The 26,008-nt window shown below is 44.1% G+C and overlaps 1 protein-coding gene across 11 annotated transcripts in view; it reads right to left on the reverse strand.

The window, feature by feature from the left end:
- The window catches only part of fbrsl1 (fibrosin-like 1), a 292,064-nt gene that overhangs the window by 6,264 nt on the left and 259,792 nt on the right, over positions 1-26,008 (reverse strand). For 8 of the 11 annotated variants that reach the window (XM_044365192.1, XM_044365149.1, XM_044365140.1 and 5 more), the window contains 9 exons: positions 11,445-11,859; positions 10,264-10,523; positions 8,103-8,353; positions 4,525-4,575; positions 4,246-4,341; positions 2,508-2,579; positions 2,158-2,187; positions 1,777-1,848; positions 296-428 (listed from right to left, as the gene is read on the reverse strand). In XM_044365192.1, the coding sequence (XP_044221127.1) occupies positions 296-428; positions 1,777-1,848; positions 2,158-2,187; positions 2,508-2,579; positions 4,246-4,341; positions 4,525-4,575; positions 8,103-8,353; positions 10,264-10,523; positions 11,445-11,859 (1,380 nt within the window). Of the gene's footprint in view, positions 1-295; positions 429-1,776; positions 1,849-2,157; positions 2,188-2,507; positions 2,580-4,245; positions 4,342-4,524; positions 4,576-8,102; positions 8,354-8,515; positions 8,677-10,263; positions 10,524-11,444; positions 11,860-26,008 lie in introns of all 11 variants that reach the window. The other 3 variants (XM_044365123.1, XM_044365175.1, XM_044365157.1) reach the window with 3 other exon arrangements.

The raw sequence follows: 26,008 nt of genomic DNA on the forward strand, positions 1-26,008 counted from the left end.
ATTACCTAACCGAGAGTCATCCATATTCATAGACATATCTGACTCCCTTTATGGGCAAAACATTTGCTACAAAAGCACTATAATTAAGTGAACATTACAAGAGAGGAGAGAAAAAAATTAGGCCATTACAGTGGTGGAAGAACAATGCCGACATGCAGCTATAAATGCTCATTTACATAAAGACAAAAATGCCATTGGAAGGCTTTGAGAATGGCATAATATGAGTGTTTTGAACGATTTGTCTTGGAGGGTGCAGTTAATCAACCTGCACTTGGAACTGGAAGACCCCACTGACCTGTGGAAGAGAAGAGGGGTCGTGCCAGGTCATGAGGGTACGGGAACCCTGGGAAGACTCCTGGAGCTGGGGGTCGACTGAACAGGTCCAGCTTCCCATTCATGTCTAGTTTGTGAGGGTCCAGCTGCATTTGCTATAGTTGAGAGAGGCAGAGACAAGGAGAGGGAGACAAAGAAAATTAAGTCAGTAGGCAACAGCCCCAAACATTTCCAATAACAGAATGAGAGGGATTTATCCGCAGCTACACTGGGTGAGAGATCAGAGGAAGACAGATACATCAACAATGGCTCCATGTCTCCAATTCTGGCCAACTGTCTTATAACAAATATGTGTAAGCTGATTAGGGACACTAAATCCTTGGTAACTGGGGTTCCGGGTCCAAGAAGGACTGACACCACCGGGCCAGTGGTGAGCCCACACTATCCTTTGTCAGTGATTATTTCTTGTCTATGTTCACAAGTTTGGTCAATATAATTATAACTAGCTATTAACCATTTTAGCTGTCTCAGCCGGCGAAAGTCTCTAGTGAGCATGCTCTATGGGTGCATGGGGCCCATAGAGCGTGCGCAGTATGTTTTCATCCGGGTAATTTCTTTACAGCAGGAAGTGGCTTTTTTTGCTTCATGAGCTGAGCAACTTTCATACGAATGAATGGGGCCCCGCCTCTGACGCTGTATCCAGTTCTCTATATACATTAATGGGATCAATAAAGTTCTTCTTCTCTTCAGTGCATTAAGCCATTTACAGAACCTTTATTCATACTTAGGAAATGTAACCCTCTTACTGTATTTTTGAGAATGTGTTTGTTGAAGATTTAGACAACACAACAGGACACATAATTTCTGTGGGATTTTGTGTAACTATTAAAGGACCAGTGTGTAAGAGTGTAAGATTTAGTGGCATCTAGTGGTGAGGTTGCAGATTGCAACTAAATGAATACACCCCCCCCCCATGCGTGTAGGAGAACCCATGAAGGCCGCAAAACTTATGAAGAACGTGAAAGGCCCTCTCTAGAGCCAGTGTTTGGTTTGTCCATTCTGGGCTACTGTAGAAACATGGCGATTCAACATGGTGGGCTCTGTGGAAGAGGACCCATTGGCTATGTAGATATAAAAGGCTCATTCTAAGGTAACGAAAACACAATGATTCTTATTTTAAGGTGATTATACACTAATTTAAACATACTTATGAATATTATATTCCATTTTTGCCAAGTCTGTTCCGCTAGATGGCGCTAAATTCTACACACTGGACCTTTAACTTTTACCACTTTCTGTACATTTTATGTGATCTGCCTTTCCCACCCACAGAATCTCAACACATAGTTTTTCTGAACCCAATAACACAAAATGTAACTATGACATGATGCCCTTCTATGTACTATATATATTATTTGGGTTGTTATTCCAAAACCAATATATTATATCTAGTTTTCAATAACAGCAAGACTCCGGCAAGACATGATTTTCCATCTCACGCACCTTCATTTTCTGCTGGTGGTGGTAGATCTGCCATGCGATCTGGACATGCACTGCGCACCACTTGCCAGGTTTCTAAAAATTTAGAGAGAAACCGAGGTTAGCCGGCTGGCTTTGATATGGGGAGCTAAAAATGGATTCTGGCATTGAGATTTTCTGGCCAAACTACAAAGTGGGAACTCGTCAGAATTTTCAACCAGGCAACGGATTAAGAAAATCTATCCCTGACTTTAACCCCATAGAGACCTCAAAGCTAACCTTAGATACAGCCAAAAGCCTGCATTTCTTTGAACACTGATTGTTGAAGAATTTGTAGTTTTTGACTTTGTGGCCTGGCCAGAGAGATGAAACATTTAACAGAAGATGGACAAGTCAAACACTTACCCTAACAGATGTCCTGAATGGATCTGTTATCTGTATGGACAAACATACAATCATTATCATCATCCACATAGAATGAGTACCCAAAATATACAGTCGTGCGGACCTCATCAGCAGTACTGGGGGGCTCAAATCACATTGGGACTATACCCATTTAAAAATTCATGCCCTTACTTTTAGTCACTTTGGATTCATATGTCCATAGAGGTGCATAAGAAGAAATGCCTTGTGCCAGAGAGATGTGAATGCAAAGACATGCACTCACATCTGTCTGAGACACATATGTACTACATGTGTGGCTCACTGGAAGCAACAGAGCAAGACCAGAATATTCGGGATGGCCTGTTGCTTACCCGTGGATCCTTCTGTAGGAGTGTGTGAGGTACTGCTCCAGGACGTGCCGCTACATCGATGGGATTGGATGCCTGAGAGAGCCAGAGGGAGAGAAAGAGAGAGAGAGAGAGAGAGAGAAAAGGAGAGAGATAAAGAATGATCAGACAGATATCATTATGACATTTATAACTGACTGAAAAAAGGACAGAATTTATTACATACTGTTCATTCAAACATTAGGAGATATTTTGACCTCATATGATGACTCTAAAAATGGGGTGTTTGGCTAACTTAAGGGTGTCCTCAGCAGAAAAAGGAATAGTTTTGTTTAATTATGATATGTAGTCAACGTTAATGTCTGTGGCATGGACGCATATAAGAAACTTTAAGAAACTCTTCCAGCTAGTGACGCCAGCATCACTATAACCTTATATCCTCCCTCAGTAGCGCTATAGCCCACTAATCTTCAACTATTGCGACTGCAAAGCTGATGTCAGTAGTTAAAACTGCAATGATGCTGCAGTCACTGAGTCATGCCAGAGTAACACATCTCTGATCTCTCTGATCTCCTCTTCAAGTCTTTGGAGCGCAAGTGCCTAGATCAGCCTTATTAATCCATCCCTACATCAGGGATAGGAAGATCCTGCAGGGTGACCCGGGTCACCAGCCCCCAAAAGCAAACACAGCCACACATCCCAAGCCTCCCCCCAAGCATCTCTCCAAGAATACTTAGCAGGGGCTTTGGACGAATAAGAGTGTTCCTTGAACCATCTGGAGGGGCCTTTGACAAAAGGGCCCCTCCATGACAGAGCCCGCTGGGAATAAGGCCAGCGGATTTAGGCCAGCTTTGATTGGTGGCTTACACTGGGTCACAGCCGCTGGGCATCTGCCAGACAGACCCACACCCTCCCACCTCTTCCTATCCATCCCATCCCCCTGCATCGCTCCTCCTCTGCTCTTCTAGACAGGTCTACTTAGGTCAACATAAAGTTCTGACAATGGTTCAGGTCCAGTCAAATCTGAGAGTTTGCATAGCCTGTAATAATTGATTTAAATGGGAAGGAGTGAGGTTTATTAGGATCCTGTTTCCCTTTTTGAGTATCTGCTGTTTTTCTTACCCAAGACAGACAGCAGGAAGAATTTTGTGTGGTAAAATATCTAATGTAGTACAGTATGTGTTGTGTGTATTTCTTCCATGGATATAACTTTCAGTGATATTTCTTTAATGGCATATATACAATATATTCAAAATGATGATCCTTGCATAGGCAGCAACCATCCTCACTCCACCTCGTCTCTGGATACAGGTGTGCTAATGGCCTAAATAAGTTATTTAAATGTTTATTGCGAATGAAAACCTGAAGAAACTTGGCTCATGGAGGCAAATGGCTGATAAATACTGGCATACAATATATTACCCATCTGATTATACCAATTCCATGCAGTCTGTTTATTATTACTATTCCCATTTCCCATTATTACTATCTCAGTCATTTTGACCCATGCGATTCCTTGGTACTCTTGACACACAATAGAACTTTTAAATTGTTTTTTTACACTTAGAATTGGTGACTCTACTTGAGTCTATTTTGAGTGTGTTTTATGAAGAATAAAAATCTTTTGCATTTTGGCTTATTTTTTGTGCAATACGGGTGAGTTTGTGCTTCACTTGTGTATGAGCTTGTGCGCCTTTAGTGCTCATGCTTGCTTGAATTTTATCTGTAAGTTGTGGTTTTTGGGTAGGGATGTGGGGCTGACCTTGGGCTGGAAGGCTCCTTGCAGCGAACTGAAGGGTCCTGAGTGTGGGAGCAGCGGGGGCATGCCTGGCATGGTGGGGGGGTAGGAGGGGAAGAACTGGGGAGAAAAGGGAACGGTGGGAGACACAAAACCTTAAAAAAATCATACAGAGATACGTACCAGACTCAAGCATATGCACACACAAACCCACAGCCACAATAAATGCTCTCATGGCAACATTCAAATATATCAAATATTTGATTTGCCAAATGCAAACAATAAATTTTAATTAGAACTCACATTTGAATGTCTGATGAATGGATTGTCCAGTTTAGGTGTGTATTTGTCGAACTGCAAGATATAAGAGAGAAAAGAATTAGGAAACAAATGTCCACCATGTTATGTACTTTTACAAAATCCTTCATGCATAAGCCTCTTTTAATAATAACATCTCATTATTTTTACATCAAGAAAACAAAACACATGATCAACATCTGCAAATGGTAATAAGCAGGGTTTTGGTCCAGACTAATAAGCCCTGGAGTGAAGCAGCTGGCTTGCACCAGTCATGGGTTTACTTAAACTGCATGGTCAGATAGGCAGTTAAATTACTAACAATACGACCGCTTTAGCCGACTGCCAAGGTGAAGACAGCCTGCATGATTTTCCAATTGAGCATACAGAGGTTGGGCGTTGGGGCCCAGCTTGGGAATCAGACCGTTTTAAAACCAGACCAGTTGTTTCTATCCACTGGAAAATTTGTAAAAATGTGAATCTAATTACTTTTGACTGCTATGGCTTTCCTTTTTTTAGAACATGCCCCAATGCTATAGATGGGAGGGCAGTACGAAGAAACATATAGCTTGTTTTTGGTGTTGGAAAACCAGACTTCAAAAGAGATTTAGTCAAGAAACAGGCCAATTCTCTGTTCATAAGATCATGGAAAGAATATATGGAGCCTCTTGTTTGAGCAGTCTGTCTTTTATGATTGAAACTGAATCGAGTCGATGACATTTGCAATGGTTAGGCTAATTCAGGACAGATCGGCATGGAACTGACATAACCTTGAAATGCTGAATTGATGTGAGGAAACCTTTTCTGTGGCAGAGCTTGTGCCTAGACTAGACTGACAAAAATAATCTCAGTTGTAATTTGCCATATAAAACTATGTCCTTATATGAAAAACAGTTTCTGATCATGTCCTGAACACATGGGAATCTAGTCAGTAAACTGAGAAGGAGAGGAGGGAGAGAGAGAGAACCGAGAATGTTGTCCTGTGTATGAATGGAGACTTTGTATGTCTGTTCGCAAGCCAATACTGGCTCTCTATTTTGAAACAGGCTAATTACAAGTGACAGTAACTTATTCCTATTCCGCAAATACACAAACCATTTGCAGGTACTTTTTGCGAGTGTTTTCACAAAGCTCTCTTGGCAGGCGCAGACGTTTTTGGTTTACATAAAACAGGAAAATGAGTGGGTATGAATCAGTGTTTCTGTGTGCGCGTGTGCTGCAACACGGGTGGTTGAGGGGGGAGCGGGTGTGGGCTTGGCTAGGCTCCTGGTGGAGACACAGGGTTTGGGTCAGGGGCCCTCTGGTGAAGCAGGGCCATTCACATCTGCACACAAAATGGCAGCAGTGGCGGTGATGGTGTTGGCGGGCTTGTTCGTGGGTGATAATGGGCCCAAATCAAAGACAGACAGCCTATTGAGAGGAAACGCCGAGCCAGCTTCCGAGCTCATTAAACAGGTCCTCTGCATTTCTGAAGGCGCGGCCTGTTTAATGTCTGACACTGGGAGAGGGATTCATGCCGCTTTACGGCCTTGTAAAAAAAGGGAAAAAAAAGAAAGAAAAAAAACCTCTTGCCCCCGTAATTTATGGTGCCTGTCACAGTTTTACAGTAAACAGCTTTGGCTAATTAAAGCTTAATATTTCATCTTATAACAATTAAGGATATTCCTTGTCCAAAGACATGGCAGGGGCAAGGGGGCGGGGTAGGAAAGACACTCAGTGCTGCCATTTGGCAAGCCAGCTGCTTGAGGGCGTTGAACAATAAACAAATATAGAGGCTTCATAATTTCATTAATTACAGCTATTAGCCAAGGGCTGTTACATAGTTGAAATGACATGGGCCGTCTAGAGAGCAGGAGAAAATAAAAGAGAGAGAGAGAGAGAGAGCGAGAGAGAGAGAGAGAGAGAGAGAGAGGGAGAAAGAGAGAGGATGCACAACCGGGCCATACTCAGTTTTCCTTTCATGACAAAACAGTAAAAACAACCACAACATCATCATTACTCCTGCCTCTCTAAGCAAGCACCAAAGGGAAGAAAAACAGCATTGTTACTGAGAGGAGGGAGGGAGGGGAAAAGGCATAAGTTAAGTAACAACACAGTTTCAATTAAACGAAAAAAAAACAGTAGTTGACATTAATGGCAGTCTCAAGTCCCACCATAACAACACAGGAAGAGATGTACATCACTGGCTACATAATGCCAGCATTAGCTAGATGAGGAAAATCGCCTCTTTCATCTTCAAAGAGAGGGCTGTGTACTGTATATAATTCCTACCATGTCAGGAATAACCAGCAGACCAGATAACAGCATGTGTGTTGGCTGAAGAACCGTCTAAACGGCCTCTATACTTATCTGAGACTGTGCCATAAATACCAGAGCTTTGATTTCTAATGTACAGGATGGGGATAATCTTGGAGCGGGGCCTTAATGGGACCACAGGCTCTTAATCAGAGGTCGTGACATGATGGATTAGATCTATTAGACTAATGCCAAAAAGCTACAAATGGGGCCCCCGTCTGAATTGACTGTCAGAGATTGCTGTGCATTTGAAATGATGGATGAATAGTCATAACCTTTTTTCCTCTGTACTAATCTGAGAGCTGCCAGTTTGACCCCCCTCCCCCCCCAAACTTGATGGCAGTCAAAGCACGGAAGCAATTAGAAACATTATCAAAACAGTTTAGCAGTGATGTCATCCCCCCTTCATCCGCAATGAAGTCATTTGAGAGACTGCAAGGCTTTGAATTTGTCATTGGCAAGTATGGTTGCTGCGGAGCTGCACGCGCATACACACATGTGGCAAGGAACTTGCACACAAATATACAGGCCTACAGGAATGCATTCACACACGCGCACACACACACACACTGATCTGTTTGACGGCGCCTTTGTTGCTCTTAGTGAACAGGCAAATGAAAACATTCAAAACCATTTAAAACACATCCATATGCAAACAATTGAAAATCCTGCCTCCAGGCAATTCCCCTTTTTTGATCCCTGCCAAACACCGAACAGTAAAATCTATGTAAAGTTAAGAACGAGATGAATAATCTAAATAAATTCTGGTAATGTTGGCCTGTTTGGCAGACATGCCATTAGACAGAAAATGGCCTTTATGAAACATGATGCATATTGTGGATGTTAGTATAATTTTAACATGTAATTCCACTACATGTTTCAGAATATATGCATACTTGGTCTGGTTTGACCAACCTGAGCAGCAACTTGCATGTATATGGAAACTAATAGACGTGCTAGTGTGTGTGTGTGTGTTTGTGTGTGTGAGTGTGTGTTTGAGGGGAGGTGGCACTATTTGTCCTTTTTATAGTGGATTGGATGTGGTGCTCCCAGATTCTCATCAGCTCTCAGACTTCAGCAGCAGGACAGTTTGCAAAAATCAAAGAGCAGAAAATTCACACTGAATCAGTGTCATATTTTTCGAAGGGGGTGGTTTCTACAGCTAGGGGGACATATTTGGTGAATTTTGGGGTAAAGAAAAAAAAGGGAGGAGTTGATTGAAGAGGAAATTGGGAGAGGTGACAGGTGGGGGGTGGGAAGTTACGGGAGCTTTTTTTACTTATCCTCACATTTCTGGCTTGGGTACGCACCATGGGGGGTGCGGTGGGCGGGGTGAGGATGGCGGCCGGGGGCAGACTGGCGGGGAAGGGCGTGAAGGTGTGCTGGTGGGTGTGTTGGTGCTGGTGCATGTGCTGGTGTTGGTGATACTCGGCCCTCAGGAGCGACACGGGGGCCAGCGGCGAGGCGGACGGCCCCCGGCCCCGCTCTGAAGTCTGAACCAGGAAGCGGTTGTTCAGCTCCTGCCTCAGGAGGTCATGCTCTGTAAGAAAGGAGAGCGAGGAAAACCAAAAAAAAAAAAAAAAAAAAAAAAGAAAGAAAAAAAAGGGGGTGGGGGAGGGAAGGGGGGGACACAAGAAAAAAAAGGCACGGGCGCCCAGTCAGTCTTCACAACAAGGGTAGAAGAGAAGAAAGAAATAGTCACCTGGCATTCTCTGTTTCTCCAGCTCATGCTGTGAGGGTTTTCTACGTGGGGACTCATTGGTGGTGGTAAGAGAGTTGCCTGTGACAATGTGCCAATCAGAATCCCCGAATGAGGCTGGCAATACATGATTGGTTGGTTGAATGATATCAACAGGCTGGTATCTAAAGACAAGAGAGAACCAAGAGTCATCCCAGCAGAAAACACACACACTCTTGCCCTCCATTAGAAAGTCAATGCACAACTGGCATATTTATGACATATTTTGGAAACACCCATCATCGCTGGAGACATTTGTTTCCTTCTATTGCAGCATGAAATTGCTTATCAAACGGTCACATATCGTTGGCAAGAGAGGACATAATTCTGGTTGTTGAGTTTGCATCACATTGCTGACTGAGTGCACTGTTTTTCAACATGTGACTGTTAAAGTGCTGCTTACAGTACGCTGAAGATGTCTCCAGCTGTGATGACTGTCCAGTTGTTAGCTGACATTTTCCAGTGACGCATCCAAGCCCTCCTACAATTACCTCATCCCCCTTTTAAAATTTCTAAGCTACTATAAATACAGCCCATCTTAAAAATTGATGTATGATGTTCTCCACCAGTGAAAATGAGATTTAACACTAAAGCATGTGACTTGTAGAAGAAGCAGTATAGTACTGCTTTCAACATTTCTCCAGAATTGGATTTATTTCCATTCCATGCGGAAAAAGGTTGATTTGCAACTCTTTAGTGGCTCTTTGGAACATTTTCAAATTTTTGATGAGGTTACTTGACATATCTGAAGCTGCTGCACTACATGGACCACATTCCTAATATTTACAACCAGAACAATATGCTGACTTTTTAGGAGAGAGCTGACTGGTTCACTGTCTTGCAGCAAATATGTCTAAAGTTGTAGGCTATGTTACTAGCGCCGCTCTAATGTGCTACATACTTTACAATGCTCTTAAGACTAATGCTAAATCTTAGTTTACTATTCACTATATGTATTCACTTTGAAATGCTGAATATCAACAAATACAGCAATCTTTTCTGTTTACAGTATACAATCAATAAAGAAGAAAGTAAACCTAAATACATTTAGCAATGATCAAAAACAACCACATGCACCATTAGGTATTTAAAAATTATATATTTGTATATACTGTATTGTGCAGAATCAAGAGATAAATGAGTAAAAAAAAACAATAAATGAGCACTTACCAGATCAGCAAATCATGTATGAACACCAGTGTTGACTGGCTTCAACACCATATAGCACATATTTTGCGACATTAACTTTAGAAATAACATGAACTTATTACAGATTTCAGGATAGTTCTCCAGTCTGTATACATGGGAACTGTAGCCTCCTATGTATTTGTAAATATTAAAGTGTTTTAATTTCTTACGGTTATAATTGCAACAATAATATAGTGCAGCTGTGCAGCCAAGCCTGGTGTAAATGACCATAAAACAACAACCTGGAATATAAAATGAACACATCACTATACAGCCTGTGTTAAGAGTGTACATGTCCACTATTATACTACAGCTAAATATATTATGGAAAAGCCCTTACACTTTATTAAGGACACTTCTGATAAAGAAAACTTGGAAATTAATACAATAAATACTATTACTGTTTGCAGAACTTACTGTAGTTATTTTGTTTAAAATAATTAATTTTGTTTTAAATCAAAAAGGATCAGGAGTTTGTGTCTGCACTGAGGCTATGATCTAGTATGTGAGGTGCGCGGCATTACCTGGGTAGGGGGTGCCGGCAGGGTGCCCGGGCACCACTAAACTGTTGGTAGGTAAGGTCGGTGGTGGCGGCAGTGTGGCTGGGGTTGCAAACATGGCCGGATGGCGATGGGCCGGGCTCCGTAGGGAGGAATAGTGCGAGGTAGAGAGGTTGGCTATAGACAGAGGCAAAGGGGGGGCTGAAGATGGGAGCCCGCTGAGGTGGTGGTGAGGGGATGGGGGCAAGTGCTGTTTGGGAAGACCCACTGGACTGCTGCTGTGGCTGAAGATTTAATGGGAGACCAAGGAAAAAAAAAATACAATGGTAAATGGACTGCATTTATATAGCGCCTTTCTAGTCTTATCGACCAGAGGCTGCCATGCAAGGTGCCAGCCTGTTCATCAGGAGCGACACAGTGCTTTCTATCCAAAATGCCCCACAATGTTTCTGTGCTCACCCATTCACACACACACACACACACAGCAATTTGGGGTTCAGTAAAACACTTCGACATGAGGACTGGAGGAGCTGGGGACAGAGACCGTATTTCATTCATTTATAGTGTTCAGTCAGAATACAGCAGTATAATACAAAAAGTACCACTACCTTGTGCAGTTTCTTTACATGTGATATCTTTGTGTACATCAGTTGTATATTTGTCTTCTCTTGCTTTGTTGCTAGCTCAGTGTGTGAGTTCAGCTCGTCTGATAATACTGTATGACACTTTTCTTTGACAACCTAAGAATGATTTTCCAATAAAGCTTCTTACGGAGGTGAGGGCAGAATCTGAGAGGATGAGGTGAAACTGGAAATACTTGAATGAAAAACAGTAAATCTGACAGTGGTGGTGGTTATTGCGTGCTTGTGTGGCGGAAAATCAATGTCCGCATGAAAAAAAGTCAATATTGTGTAGAATATAGCACTGTACAGAATCTTGTCATACTGGACTACATTATATTAATTTGGAAATTGCTGCAGTTTATTTTATTGGTCTTTCCACAAGACTGGCAGGAACACATTAAAGGAAAGTGGTGTCTGCAGTGTAACACCCTGACCTGGTACAAAAGGCGAAATGGTGTAAGGGAAGAAGACAGCTCCCTGGATACTGAATTCCTGTTCCCTTATTGGTTTAATCTAAGGTTGAAATGTGCCACTAATACATCAGTGTGTTACAGTACCAAGTGTGCCCATGTAACAACCTACCTGATGTCGTGGAGGTTGTTGTACTGCAGCGGGTGATGCAACTGGTGGTTGATTACTGGCCTGGCGTGGTGCTGTGGGGGCGGAAGAACACGAGGCTCCTGGTGCAAGTGTGGGTGAGGAGGGTGGGGCTGGGGTGGCGCCCTCAGCAGGGGAGGGGAAGGGACAGGGGGCGGAGGTTGCTGCTCCTTCTTGACACTGAGAGGAGGCGGAGTGGGGAGGCGTGACCTAGGAGGCTCTGGGGGAGCCGCCGCTGCAGCGGGGGCTGGGGAGCCCGTAGGCGCCGAGGCCGGGGTGGGGCTGGGTACAGGAGGCGCGAAGGGCACCTCGCTATTGCTCTGCTCCTGGCTGCGTTGGAGACCTGACACTTTGGCTGAGCTACAAGTCTTGGACTCAGGACTCTCATTCGTTGGCACACCTGAGAGGAGAAGAAAAAGATAGCAAACTGTAAGAGGAGAATTTGTCAACCCCTATCTGGAAGAGTTCACCTAACAGTATAAATGACGTGTTAGTCATCTCAGATGTCAAGACATTTCCTAGTTTGAGTCAACAACACCTGGTGCCTAAAGGAGCTGTTTGCTACGGTGTGTATCCAGAACAGGTTCAGTGATGAGTAAAACATAGCTCACTCTCCTGCTTTATAATCTTGCCCCAATGTCTTCTGCCCAAGGTTCCTCTTGTTTCCCTCTCCCTAGGTTCCATTAAGTGTTTAATCAGGTCATTTTCATGCTTGACTATAATCAGATGATCCAATTTCTTCCCGCGATCCAGTCAGTATGAATAAATCACAGCTAATTAAAGTTAAATGTCGGCCCCTATTCAGGGCTTTGCTGAGCACACAATCTGGCATGAAATAATTATGTTTCAATTGTGCTGTGAAGAGAGATCGTGGCTCCTTATCTTGGCCTCTCTGCCACTGCGCCTTTCTGTCCTCCGTTCCTGATCTTTCAGGGGATTTGGGAAAGCACAGCAAAGCACTCTGAACTCGGCCACTTTGTCTTTACCATTCATCAGCGGTCTTTTCAACAGACAAGAAGCCTTTATAATCAGCATTCCACTGAACACCGACTTTTCATACTTACGCTGTTGCAATTTAATGACTGTAATTATCTACTGTTGTAGCAGGAAAATGAAAGTGGCAAAAAATGCCGCATCTCAACACCTTTCACATACAAAGAATCTCTAGGCACTTATGAATCTTAATGAAAAAAAATATGTTTGGCGATCTTCTACTTCTCTCAGAGTTAAAAAGAAAAGCAAAATGGGTTTGAGGAGATGGTAGTGCTACAACTGCCACAGTTAAAACACCACTATAGCTTCTGAACTCATCAAAGCTGCCAGTGGTGGAATTCGTTTTAAGCACAGAAGCATCGCATGTATAGAAAAACCAGGGAGAGATAGAATTCACACATGGAAAGAGACAGATAGAGGAAGAGAGAAGACAGCCTGGTGGAGATGAGGCTCTCTAAGCGGCTCTAATCTACAGCTAAGATGCAGCAGTACTTCAGTCAGAAGGCTTACTAGCGCCTCAATTAAAAAAGCTCCATGGGCACTCTCGACGGTAACAAAAAATGAGAAGAGCCGGGAGCTGCTGTCAAGCCAGTGAGAACTCGACATGCAGCCCACTAATGGAATATCCAGTCCCTATTAACAGCCTGCTTAATCTTTCAAGGATCCTAACACCCATAAAAAGACCAATAAAAAGGCAGGGCAGAGCTTTTATTTTTTTATTTGTTGAGCTCCCCTCCCTCGCTCCTTGCGATTTACGGGAGAACTGGGGCTGGCTAAGGTGTCACGATTTTCAAATGAATTCCGGGGTCCAGGTGTATATAGACCTCCAGATTTATAGGGGTCTGGGATTTGGATTAAACTGTCAGGCTCTCGTTCCTGCAGGCATAAAAGAGGGAAACTGAACGCACAGACAGAGAGACAGGCACAGACAGACAGACAAACAGTGGTGAAGAAGCAAATATCCACAGTCGAAATGTCGCCGTTGGGCGATGTTGCCGTGGCAACCTGTTCTCCCAGACACAATGCGAGGCGAGTGATACTGAAGGAAGTCTCACTACGACCACTAGGAGATAGAGAGGGGTTTCTAATACTAATGCTGAGAAGCCAGGGCCAGAGCCAGTGTGGGGTTATCTTAATGATGATTCTAATGGGCTCTAATGGAGGCAGGGAGGTATCAACTCAGACCAACCCATCCCTCATTAAAGTCACTCTGAAAGCTAAGACACCCACAGACACACACATGCACAAATGCCCACAACAGAGGATGGGTAAAAAGAAGTTTTCAGAATGGGCATATTACACACACATGCACACACAGACACACACACTATAGCTCCAACATCTTCATTTTAGTGAATCTGTTGGAGGATTAATAAGTTCAAATACTTATTTGCTTCAGAACTGATCACAACATGCTAAGATGTTCTTGTTTTATAAGTATAAATAGATTGTTGTGCTGTAGCACTTTACATTGCAGGTGTTCCAGCTTGTTTAGAAGCAAACAAGCCAAGAGTAGTAAACAATTAACCGTATAAAACACAGTTACTGTGAACACCCGTTTTTCTCTGTTTAAGCAGCAGCCATTTTGAGTGTAAACTTACATGTAATGATAAGAAGATGATGGAATGCTTCTCTGACACATGTCACCTCAGGGCTATATATAGTAAAATCACTGTTGTTCTTCAACAAACAGCATATCCTCACTGCAAAACCTCACAACTGTCAATTGGAGTTTCACATATTTCAACAAAGTGCTAAATTCTGCATTGTTTTGTTCTTCTTTTCCTTCAGGACATGGAACACACTTTGCCTGCAATCACATACTGAGGAAAACAGTAGGCAAGCCACAGGCAGTCATGTGAAACAAATGCCATACGAGTGTCTGTACAAAAAATATGCTGTCCTGAAGCCCTGCCCTGCAAACCTGAGCAGATGGTGTGAGTGAGTCAGGCAGGTTGGAGGGCAGCCCGGTGGTGGGGGGTGGCACCCCCCCAAACCCCTCCCGTTAGCTGGGTTAGTGCACCAGGGGGACAGGGACATTCCCTAGGGGGGTGTTGGCAGGTCTGCTCACCAGATGACATCTCATCCCAGTATTGATCTTTTTATAGTTGTTCCTGTGGCCTTGCTTACTCAGGGGAATTGGGCCTTGCCCTGTGTGCACGTGCCTGGGTTTGCAGTGATATGGGGTTGGAGGTTAGAGGGGTTGAGAGAGGAGGGAGACGGGGACTAAGGTAGCAGACGGACAACAGGCCACTGGGATTCGCTGGTGATGACTGATGTGTCCAGCGGGGAATCTGGGATGGACACAGTGTCGCTACACAGCTGTTCCTGCCTCCGATATCCTTCACTTGTGACCCTGTTTGTCCCTGTGGAACATCTGGAGAGCTGGCACTGATCTGGTTCTATGTGGCCTTTACGCAGCCAGATGGCCCAGTTTTGAATGGCTTGGACCAGTCTGGAATGGCTTGGCCCAGAGCTGGACCAGGATGGGCTGGTTGTCATCATCCAGGAGACCTAAAGGAAGGATAACGTGGTCCTAGCTGTGACCAGGATATCACTCTAAAGCACAGTCTGTTGAACATGCCATGTCAAGAACACAAGCAGAAGCCCCGCAGGGCAGCACTGCACAAATTGAGCTTTGAGTTGCAAAACTGCTGCCTTTGAAAAGCATTCCCTTTGAAGCAACTTTCTCAACCACTTTATTTTAAACACACACCTGGCTACCTACAAATGGACCCAACAACCTCATGAATGAGACAAGGGACCTGGAGGATATTCTCATTCGGCCTCCAACTAAAACCCTCTGCAAACGAATGCTGTGCATGCAAATAAGTGAGTTACATAAATTACCTGCCCACTGCTGACACCGATGCCAGTATATACAACAGCCAGGGAAATAGAACCTGTATGCAAATAGCCTTTTCAGATTAGATACGAGGGTATGCAAATTCTTCCTGTGACAAGGGGGGTCGAGGGCTAAGAGAAGCTTAAGGCCACTGGGTGTTCTCATTTACTAGGCAAACACTGCGGTTCACTCCCTTTATGGCTTTGCCAAAGCATAAACAGTCGGCGCACTGATAAAATAAGGACATGAACAGACAGATATTTAAATAAAGCGGGATATCTGCTGAAAGACGTTGGAGGATGCAGAAGGTATGTGAGAATGCACGCTGCCTTGATCCGTCTCCCGCTGGCTCTGGTTGACAGAATATTCGGCTGCTCTTGACGGTTGAGCTCACAATGATTTGGTTTTTGTACCTCTCTAGACAAGCAATCTGCACAGAGCCAAGGCTTTGCTCACGAGTTAGTGACTGTGGAAGATGGCTATAACAGATACTGGCAGAAGGCAGGAAACTGCAGTCTTACTAATCAACACTTCATTGCTGTGAGGTATTCAGTCAAAAAAAAGGCGGGGTGATTTCAACAAAATGATTTTGTATGAGAGGAACAGAAGGGCTAAGCAGTGTTGAATCATTGTGCTAATAATAAAATCATAGGAGAAATTTGCAATGGCTTGCTTTCCCTCACACTATTTAATCTGCCTCGAGCATCTCCAAGCTGGTAACGAGGGGAGCCAAGGCGACATTTTTGCAAATCACTCAGAGATGTTAATGGGGGAGTAGACGAAGAGAAAGCTGGCCAAGATAGCTAAAGAGTGGGGACAGCTGGCACGTTTCAATTATTTCTCTCTGTCTCCGCGCTGCAGCTGACAAAAGGAGTGGATGGCAGCAGAATGGGGATGGGTGTTAAGCTGTAACACGTTTACAGTCAAAGCCCAGGCATAAATTGAGAACCTAATGTTCATTTCAGAGAGCTGGCAGCTCAAGCTGCGGGATGAATCAGTTTTTCATGCGCATATCGGATCCCAATTCAAACTCCAGCCATATGGTGCAGGACACATATGCCATTCACCTCTCATGGCACATATGCCAGTGTTGTCGATAGGATAGGAGGCGAATGGTGGAGAGCACATCTTCAGATCGGAAAGGAGACAGATAGAGAGAGAGAGAGAGAGAGAGAGAGAGAGAGAGAGAGAGAGAGAGAGAGAGAGAGAGCGAGCGAGAGAGAGAGAGAGAGAGAGAGAGAGAGAGGTCTAGATGTTGACTGTCTAAATCCTTTTATGTCATATACGGTCCAGTGGTGCTCCAAAAGCAATGTTAAACCTTCATTAACCCCTGGCTATAAAGTGCTGCAGAGAAGCAAGACGCCTCTATACTCACACTTTCCTGCTCCTCCCTGAATCTCCATCATGGCCCATCCCCCCCACAGAGCTGTTTCCAGCAGAGCTCATGTGCTTTAGGACAGCCATCAGTCTCAGCTTCTTATGAACACAGCCGGGTCGTCTGAGGTCAGTGCCACTGGGCTCTCCTAAATAAAAGGGTGGACATCTTGGAACTTTCAACAGAAAAGCTCAAGTCTAATGGCTCCTCTGACACGGCCCACCCTGCCAGCCTGGAATTTGACCCCTTTCACTGTCACTGACCCATCACTGACCCCAGTGACCCTTCTTACCCTGAGGCTGTTGTGGACAGACAGGCAGGGAGAGGGAGGGGCCCTCTGAACTTTAAGGATGAATTTAGTGTTGAAAGGAAGGGGAGCCTTCTGGAGTTATTTGTGCAATGCTGCGAGCACTAGCCTTATCATTTCATTAATTAGCATGACACGCTTGCCCAATGGACTTGAACGCCGCAGCGGCAGCTGTCTCAATTGATTACAGCAGTGGACGTGGTGCTGCAATTATCGAGGTGACTGGAGACAACGCCTGCCACTTCTAATAAAGGACTTAACTCCTGCTTCCCATATCACAGCACAGCGGTAGGAGGACAGTGGCAGCCTCCCTGTGTCTCCCATACCTTTATGACCATTTCAGAGTCTCTCCACGGGCTGCTGTGGAGCTCAGTGTGGGCTGTAGTTCTTGAGCAGCGTGTCAGCTTTACTTAAGCTCGCATAAGGCCTGAACAGTATCACTTTGATGCCCCACAGGAAAGCATCCTCTATTAGCCCACCAGCTGGCTCGCAATCCACAGAGAATGGACGGAAAGAAGGTAGAAAAGACAGAGAGAGAGGGAGAAAGAATGAGACGGAAGAGACACAAAGACAGGGAGCTTTGCCTTCAAGTCTAAGCAGAAATGGAGGGAGTGAGTGTTCAACAATGTAAACAGAGGCACTGCTTTCCAGCCTCATTTCATGTATGAACATGCATGAAGCCCACATGCCTCTAAGTGGATATAATATTATCTTTCAGTGCCGTACTGATTACTTCTCAATGGAAGGGAAATGGCTGGGTGAAAATCCTTCAACAAATCCTAAGTGGCATGACAGTGGGCTGAAAGAGCCTGCATGTTTTTCTTTTCCTCCTCCTACATCTCCATTTTCACTCCCCACTCTGAAAGCAAAGCAACAATTGGAAGCTGACAGCTCCTAACCATTCAGCATACCTCATTCACTGTTTTGACATATGCAGCCGTTGCAATGTAGTGCCATGATATGGGTAGGACAAACATCTTTGCCGACATATCATATTTCCTCAAGTGTTTTGCAGATACAGGGGTTTGTCGGTATGATTATTACAAGCTGTGGTTTAGACTAAGACGTTGCTGAGCTACTCACCTGCTTCATGCAAATAGAGCAGCCATTTTCATCATGTCAAATAATACCGTCTGACAGGCAAGAATGCTGAGGCAGTTAGCTTTTCCATGTTGTGTTATTCTTCAGGTGGCAACAGCTAAAAACAAAGATCTCTTTATCAACAACTGCCAGAGAGCTGGATCATCAATCAACCACCACATTTCTTCTTCTTGTCATGTTTACATGCTGAAGCGTCCTGTTATTACAGGCTAGGACTGCTGATCTGCTGATCAAAGCTCAGGGCTACTTCTCTAGTCATTCAAAGGCCTGTCAATGTACCATCTCTTACAAAGTCCATTACTGTATGCAAGAAGAATTTTATTGCATAAGGTTGAACAAATAATAAACTAAAACCAGGTTGTTACCAACCTATTTGCAACCATAGCATCAGCAAACAGCTACAGCAAAAATACTGCTCCAAGTGCAACTTCCCAAGCTCCAACCGTAAATACACAGCATGTGCATTTGAAAATGTATTTATATTTCATGTAGATGATTCAGTCAATACAGAAAGTACACTTTTCAGATCCATTGTAGGCAACATTCACGATTAAGCCTTTAAGATTTTGATTATGAATGATTATAATTATTTTTCATTGGTAAATCTGTTTATTTTTAAGTTTCATTAATTACACATACAGATATTTGATATGAAACAGCAAATTCTCACATTTGAGAGGCTAGAACCAGCAAATGTTTGGCATTTTTGCTTGATAGTTGACTAAAATGATTAATCGATTATCAAAATCAAAGTTGATAAAATTTTTATCAGTTGACTAATTGATTCATCGACTAATCATTGTATCAGTATTTGCTGTGATTGCGTACTTACCAAAAATATAGTTTGACCACTAAAAATCTAATCTGAATTTATTTACCATTTTTATATACATTGCTCTGTAGCATATATCTCTAAATAATCTAGAGTATATGTGAAATTTCCCTCCCTGGGAGGGTGTATGCAATACGGTAAGATCTTAGAGGGCTATTTGTCTAAAGATAACACCCCAGTGTGCATTAAAGTGCTTGGGCTTAAGTTTCACATGTCTGCAGGCCCCAAGGGAAACACACTGTCCGGTATAGACACACTGATGTAACTAATGCCTGCTCTATAGGAGGATCCTGCTGCTGAGGTGCTCCTGGGGTGCTGCTGGGTAATTAGGCTTACAGATGGAGACCCAGCAGCTGTTGAAAAGTAGACTAGAGCTGCCATTTTCCACTGCTAATGGCTACATGCCAAAAGAGCTGCGTCCTTATGAGTGTTTATGTTCTTTTTTCTGCGGCAGTCGGGGCTTTGTATATCTGAAAGTGAAGACATAAAAAATCTTGCACTTGTCTGGGTTTTCTTTTTTTAGGACCGGGGTGGGGGGGGTTGAATTACATGTCAAGGCTGATGCCACGTGTGGAAGGCCGAGGACGAGATGTTTGAAATAGCTCTCATGCAGAGCTTACTTAGACAAAGGCACACAAAAGCCTCCTCAAAATCCCTCTCCCAACCATCATGTTCTCCACCACCGCAGGAAAAGAGTGACAATCGGAGGGTGTATCATGTTTGCAAACATTTGCTGTCCTTCCTTGCACCCCATTCATCATTCTTGATTGGAGAGAGGGAGAATGACAGAGAAAGAGGGATGAAGTGACCCAGACTAGGGGAGAGAGAGGTTAGTTAATAAGGCAGAGGGAGAGGGGAGAGGGAGCAGAGGGCAGGGAGTTGTGTCAGGTAAACTAATGGAGACAAGGCCCGGATCCTGACCTGTGGGGCTGCTGCTAACCTAAACCCACCACCGTCTGCTCTCATCTCCTCTAAAGCCCTAGTCACACAGACAGGCATGCGGCAACATGTGCACACACACACACACACACACACATACACACACACAGAAGTAGGAGAATCTGGGCCTAGCCTCCTCAAGCCACAGTGGACAAGCAGCATTAGCAACAGCCTGCACATTTTCAGGGCTGCTATGAGATGCCGCATTTCACTATGGCGTTCCAAGTGCGGTAAGTGAAGAATTGATTTGTTTGGAGTGTGAAGGCGGCGTGTCAGTTTGGGGAAATGTGTGAATGTGAGTACGTCTGTGAGGAGAGGGGGGGGAGGGGTGCACGGTGAAACAGGAGCAAAATTGGACTCCGAAACGAGCCAAATCGCTTGCGAGATGAAACAGACTACACGAGGAAAAAAAAACAACAACACAAGGCCCCAGAAAAGTGTCAAGCAAGGCAGGCTGGCACAAAAGCAAAAAAAAAAAACAACACAAAACAAACACACTTTTCTTTCTGCTCGACATATTTCAGACTGCAGATGACAAAACAACACTGAAGGAGTTAGAGGAATCAAAATCAAACCGCCAAGTGTGTCTGACTGTTTCATGAATCCGTGTCGAAGCGGAGGCTCCACACCACATCAAACCCTGTAAATTCTCCTGAAAGCCTCTCCTCTCCCTTCAGCAGCCAGCTCTTAGATTATTGTGTGCCGCTAAAAGTAAGTGCTGGGAGTGTCACACTTGAGAGTGTGTTTTAAGCACCATAAAGTATCGAGACCCAGATGGCTCATCCTCCCTGAAAAACATGTCCACACTACTTCGGCTACAGTGGCACCTGCTACCAGGATTAGGTCAGTGCTACGCCAACCCAGCACACTAATACAGTGTGCCGCAGCTGATAAGGAACCCAGGGCTCTTCAGCACTTGCCCTGCACTTAACAGATGAGTCAATAACAGTATCATTAGTGATAGCAATAGCTGTACATTTATCATTCCCAAAAACACAGGGTGCAATGATTTTGATGTTATTTGTCGCTGTTAGACTTTAAGAGATGTGGTCTTTTTAAGGTTTATATCGGTGCTGATATTTCTGGACTGAACCTGCGGATAGCTCGTATTTGGTTATACTACCCCATATATTTTAATATCACATTTTTTGGTCGATAAAGAGTTTCCCCTAGAATTATATTTAAAAACACAAACATAAAAAGCTTTGATAGATTTTGCAGTAAAACTAAAACTTAACCAACAAAAGGCACACACACACACACATACACACACATATATATATATATATATATATATATATATATATACACATGTGCTTGTGCTCTTACACACTTCTCCATGGGTCATGATGCACTGGAGCAGTCTCTCTCTCTCTGCTTCCCTATAGCAAACAGCAGTGAAATCCCAGTCCTGCAGCGCAACCCTCAACACAGCAGCACTAACTCAACAGCCAGGGAGGTTGGAGCCCATGCTCTGCTGAATGGGGTATTACAGTTAGTCAGAGGCCATTAGGGGCCCCACCGCCAGGGCCCAGTGCAGGGAATTCACCGGTAGCCAAAAACAACAGCCAAACAGATGACCGCTTGAATATTGGAGGAGACCACACTGTGCATGTTCTCTTTTTTTTACCCTCCCCTGAAACAGCCAAAATGCAGGCCCCTGTGTCTGAGCGAATTACCGCCTGTCTGTTAACAAACACTGGGACGATTAATGGTGCTAACGCCCAATGAAATACAGGACCAAACACAAGCTCTTTTTCAGCAGTGCGTGTCGGGTTACTGCTTTCACCATGTGTTGAGTTCAAGGCTAATAGCTAGGCTCTATAGCAAACCTCTCCAAACCCAACCCTCTGTCAAACATACTGTACTAGTCCAAGCCTGCGGCATTGCTCCTAGACAGAGTGGCTCTGATAAGCCACTGACAGGAACAGTGATGCTAATATGCTACCACTGGAAAGGTATGGAGCTCAGAAATACTGTACAAACAGTAGATGGAGACCACCCATCTGGAAGTACTTTGAAAATACTTTATATGGCGGGCTGATATTTCTGTTTGATTTGGGATCTTGTTTCCTGGGTTCATCTCCTTTCTCCCCAGAATCCTCCCTGGTATGTTCTTCTAATACATGGATGTCCTTGTCCGTCAAGGAATCTAAAGCATTTTACATCCGTTCTGTTCCTGGTGATAGTTTTCCCATCTTTATAAGCCTGTGTGAACTGCTTCCCAAAATGTCCAATCCATTACAAGCATGTTTGTAATATCCATCTAGGCTGACGACTGTCCCCTTGCCAGCAATTGTACATTATCCAAGCGTCGTGTTTGGCCACAATCGCCTACCATCTGGCTTTGTCAATGAGCGTTACAGCCTCATCTGCAAACAACATTGGCTCTGTACCGCTCAACACAGATGAGCTTAAAATGCACATAGCAGGGGACTGGGATCTTCAAACAAATGAAGGGCGGGGGAAAAAACCCACTCTCTCTGGCAGAATCACTGGAGCCGGGAATAAAGGATTAAAAACAAGAAAACCTGCAAGTGATCACAGGCAACAGGCTTTACATTTCAGGCCTGACAGTAGTGATAAGAAGCTGGTCATGTATTCTCCCAAGTAAACAATGAAAATGCCTTCCACACTGCAGCTGGCTGTGTCTCTGTTGGAGGAGGAGGAGGAGGAGGAGGATTAAGATTAGACAGAAGATGTGATGAGAGCTACTGCTCTCTAGAGTTATCCTTTCTAAATTCTTCCCTTTATCCCCTCTAAAAAAAAACAAAAAAACAATAAACACAGAGCCTACATCCATTTTAGCCAATGGCACTTCCCTGTTGTCAGGGAACCTCTGATTTCCTCACTCAGTGGTGAAGCTTTAGCTCTCTACAGGTTTATAGTGAAGCAGTTAGTGAACTAGACCACGGTAAGACTACTGCTAAGAGGGCTTGGGTTCAGCATGGAGCTTTGCTTGTAATAATCATTTATTGAATGACCAACGCTTTGCCCACTGAGCTCACCCAAAAAAAACTCACATCAAATAATTTCTCAACGATGACAGTAATCATGTTTTCCGGTTTCAACATTTAGAATACATTTTCCCTGCTGTGCAGCTGCAGTTGATGGCTGCACAAATAGAACTGTCAGCTGCGGTGTAAGTGTCACCTCTGGGTCACAGCCACAGCAAAAATTCACATGTACTTTTTCTGGTTTGGTGTGCAACAGGTTCACACAGCTGGGGTGTAGTGCTGTAGGTGAGGGGAATCTTGTACATTGAAAGGCCAGGATGGCAGTAAGCTGGCATTTTATCATTTAAGCTGAACTAAAGTGACAGCACTGAAAAAGTCTCAGGGGAGCACTGCCCTCTATTGTGTATAAAAGATGGCTTTGAGGCTGCAGAGTAATGCTCAGCTTTGAAGTGTTAAAATACATATTTTTGACTTTATCTGATATACTATGAAACCCTCTGTTTGTACCAACCTGTTCTTAACAGTAAGATAGGAAGCTCAGCTCAGAAATGAGACACCTCTGGCATTATAAACAGAAGATGCATAGTGAAAGTGCAGTAGCCAAAATGCTGGTAATACCCCTGATAACTTATCCTAAAACTCCCTCATGGCCTTTAGTGATTTTGTAATTGCTCCCTCTCCACAGCTAAAGCTGGATCCATATTTAGTCAATGAACACAGAGCTACACAATGGAGTCTAATCACAAAGCCTTCAATGTGACTCCCATTTTCTGTCACAATAGCTGATCACCACCCACAGGCTTGCTGACACAGATGACAGAGACTGATAGGACTGGCTGACAGGTGTCAAGCATCCTGACATGTAATGGCTAACAGACAAGAGGGAGAAATACATTAACAATCTAACAGAGCTCCTGTGCCAAGAATGAAGCTCAACCAGCAGTGACCCAATACTCTGAACAGGGGCTAAGTTAATATTTCATGCACACTGGGCACAGAGCACAGAGCAGACACTTTTCTAATGGACATAATAGTTGCTCTAAAGAGGCCACAGAGTGCACACGGGAATAGCATGACATATCAGGAATGACTTTACAAGCCAGCTAATTGCTGTGCATGGAAGATCAGGGCTGTCTTTGAAAACAGGCAGCTTGTAAGAGATGGTCTAGTTTGACATCACTTCCTGAACAGATACAAAACCAGTTGGCTTTTCAAGGTGCCAGGCTGTAGGGATTTTGGCTAATGTGGCTCGGCCCCTTTGACTCCCTGCCACTCAACATAAATAGTACATGACAATGCAATCATAATTTAAAATCCAATAAATATTGAAGAAGAGTTAAAATAATTTATGGAATACCGCAGTATAACAGGATGTGTGTGAGTGTGTGTGTTTGGGAGTGTTTTGTCTCCTTTCACTCCTCTTACGCAGTGTACGGTGAAACGATGGGCAGCAGCGGTGCAAGCTGGGAATTCTGTAATTGCTTTTTCTGTCCCTGAAGCAGGCTTTCCTGCTTTAAATCAAAAAATGCAATCTCAGTAGTAAAGTTAGAAATGGCTCAATTAATAATTAAACACGTGTCTTATCTCCGCTGAGCACCCCCTATTTATTTTCATCTCTCCGACAGGGGTGGCTGCACAAACAGCATTAGCACTATCAATAAAGGCAGCATTAATATCAGCCCCTTTCTCCAAAAACAAATCACCCAGCTCATAAGCTGTCCTATGTCTGTGAACAGTAATAACCAAAAGATTAATAAAGAAACAAGACATATTCTGTGGTTTCCGACAATTCCTCCTAAGTATTTTCTCTTCCCCAACTGAGAGTGTTAGCTAACTCATCTGCCTTCTGTACTCTGCTAGGAGTTTGTACCTTTTCAATATTTAAATTAAATCAGGGTAACACATGAGCTGCTGCTCAAGCTCAGTAACAAGCAAGCTGGTGTAAAAAGCAAAAGGGATGGTTTCTTTTATACATCCAAAACTACCGACCTCCAGATCCCTTTTGCAGATAGTGTGAGTATCACATACAAGTGCCCAAACACCAAAACACCAGAGCTTGACCATAAGTGCTATGTCAATACAGGAACCTTGGTCTTCCTGATAAAGAAAGCATTTCTAGCAAGCTGCCTGGACTTTGTCAAACAAAGCCCAGTAGGTACTAGAGGTGAAATTCACCAGGCTTAGATTCCACAGCGGTGATGGCTTCTTTCAATTCCAGTGCTTGCTAATCTGACTGTGTGTAGCCTCTGGAGCCCTTGTGTTTTTCCAACAATATGTCTGCCCTCCAGTCATCTAGCCTGCCTGCTAGCCAGCCAGCAAGTCACACTCTCCATCTACCTCCACTCTATCCTGATTCAACGGCAGCGAAAAGCTGATTAGTTGGTCAGAGGGTCAACCTCCATTCATTATTTAATGGGTGAGAGGCTGCAAACAGTGAGGCTGGCCACTGAGGTTAGTGATACATTACACTGACCTGGCCAGAGGAGAGCTGCCCGGCCGAATACAAACACGCTGTCTCATCTACTTCGCTATGCCTGAGCTGCCCTCAATCCCCCCTGCCCCTGACCTTGCCGCTCTCTCTCCAATCACCATCCTTCCTCCCTTCTCTGGCATTCAGAATCCAGCAGGTGAGATTGTGTTTCGTTTTCCTGTAAGCTTGCACTGCAGCAGCAGGCCTGTAGCTATGGCTGGCCCAGGTAACGGAGGAGGTGGAGGACGAGGAGGAGGAGGAGGAGGAGGAGGAGGAGGAGGAGGAGGCCATAGCTCTTTTATTGACATGCAGCAAACAGCAGTGGCGGAACAAAGGCCACTCAGCACCTATTGAGAGAGCAGGCCTGCAGACAGGGTGGTTGATTAGCGATTCGACACGGGGACCCTGGACTGTGTAGCACATAATGAGAGCTTAGGGAGCAAGCCATGAGCCGATGGGGGAAGGAGGTACGGTGGAGGCGGGCTGGGGACAGAAGAGGGGAGAGGCGGGGTTCTACCGTAAGGAATTGATTTCCCACAATAGCAAAGATGGATATATGAGTAAAAGGCTCCATAGAAAAAAAGCAAGGGTACTGGCAGATCCTAAATCCTTAAGCTACAGCATTGGTAATGTGTTTATATATAAACAGTTAGAGGATAAGCCCTAAATCCACTGCCAAGCTAAATGGTTTATGCATCTTTTTTGTTTGTTTACTTCTATGTCAATTAAG

Source organism: Thunnus albacares, chromosome 2 (assembly GCF_914725855.1).
Source record: "Thunnus albacares chromosome 2, fThuAlb1.1, whole genome shotgun sequence".
NCBI classification, from domain to species: domain Eukaryota; kingdom Metazoa; phylum Chordata; class Actinopteri; order Scombriformes; family Scombridae; genus Thunnus; species Thunnus albacares.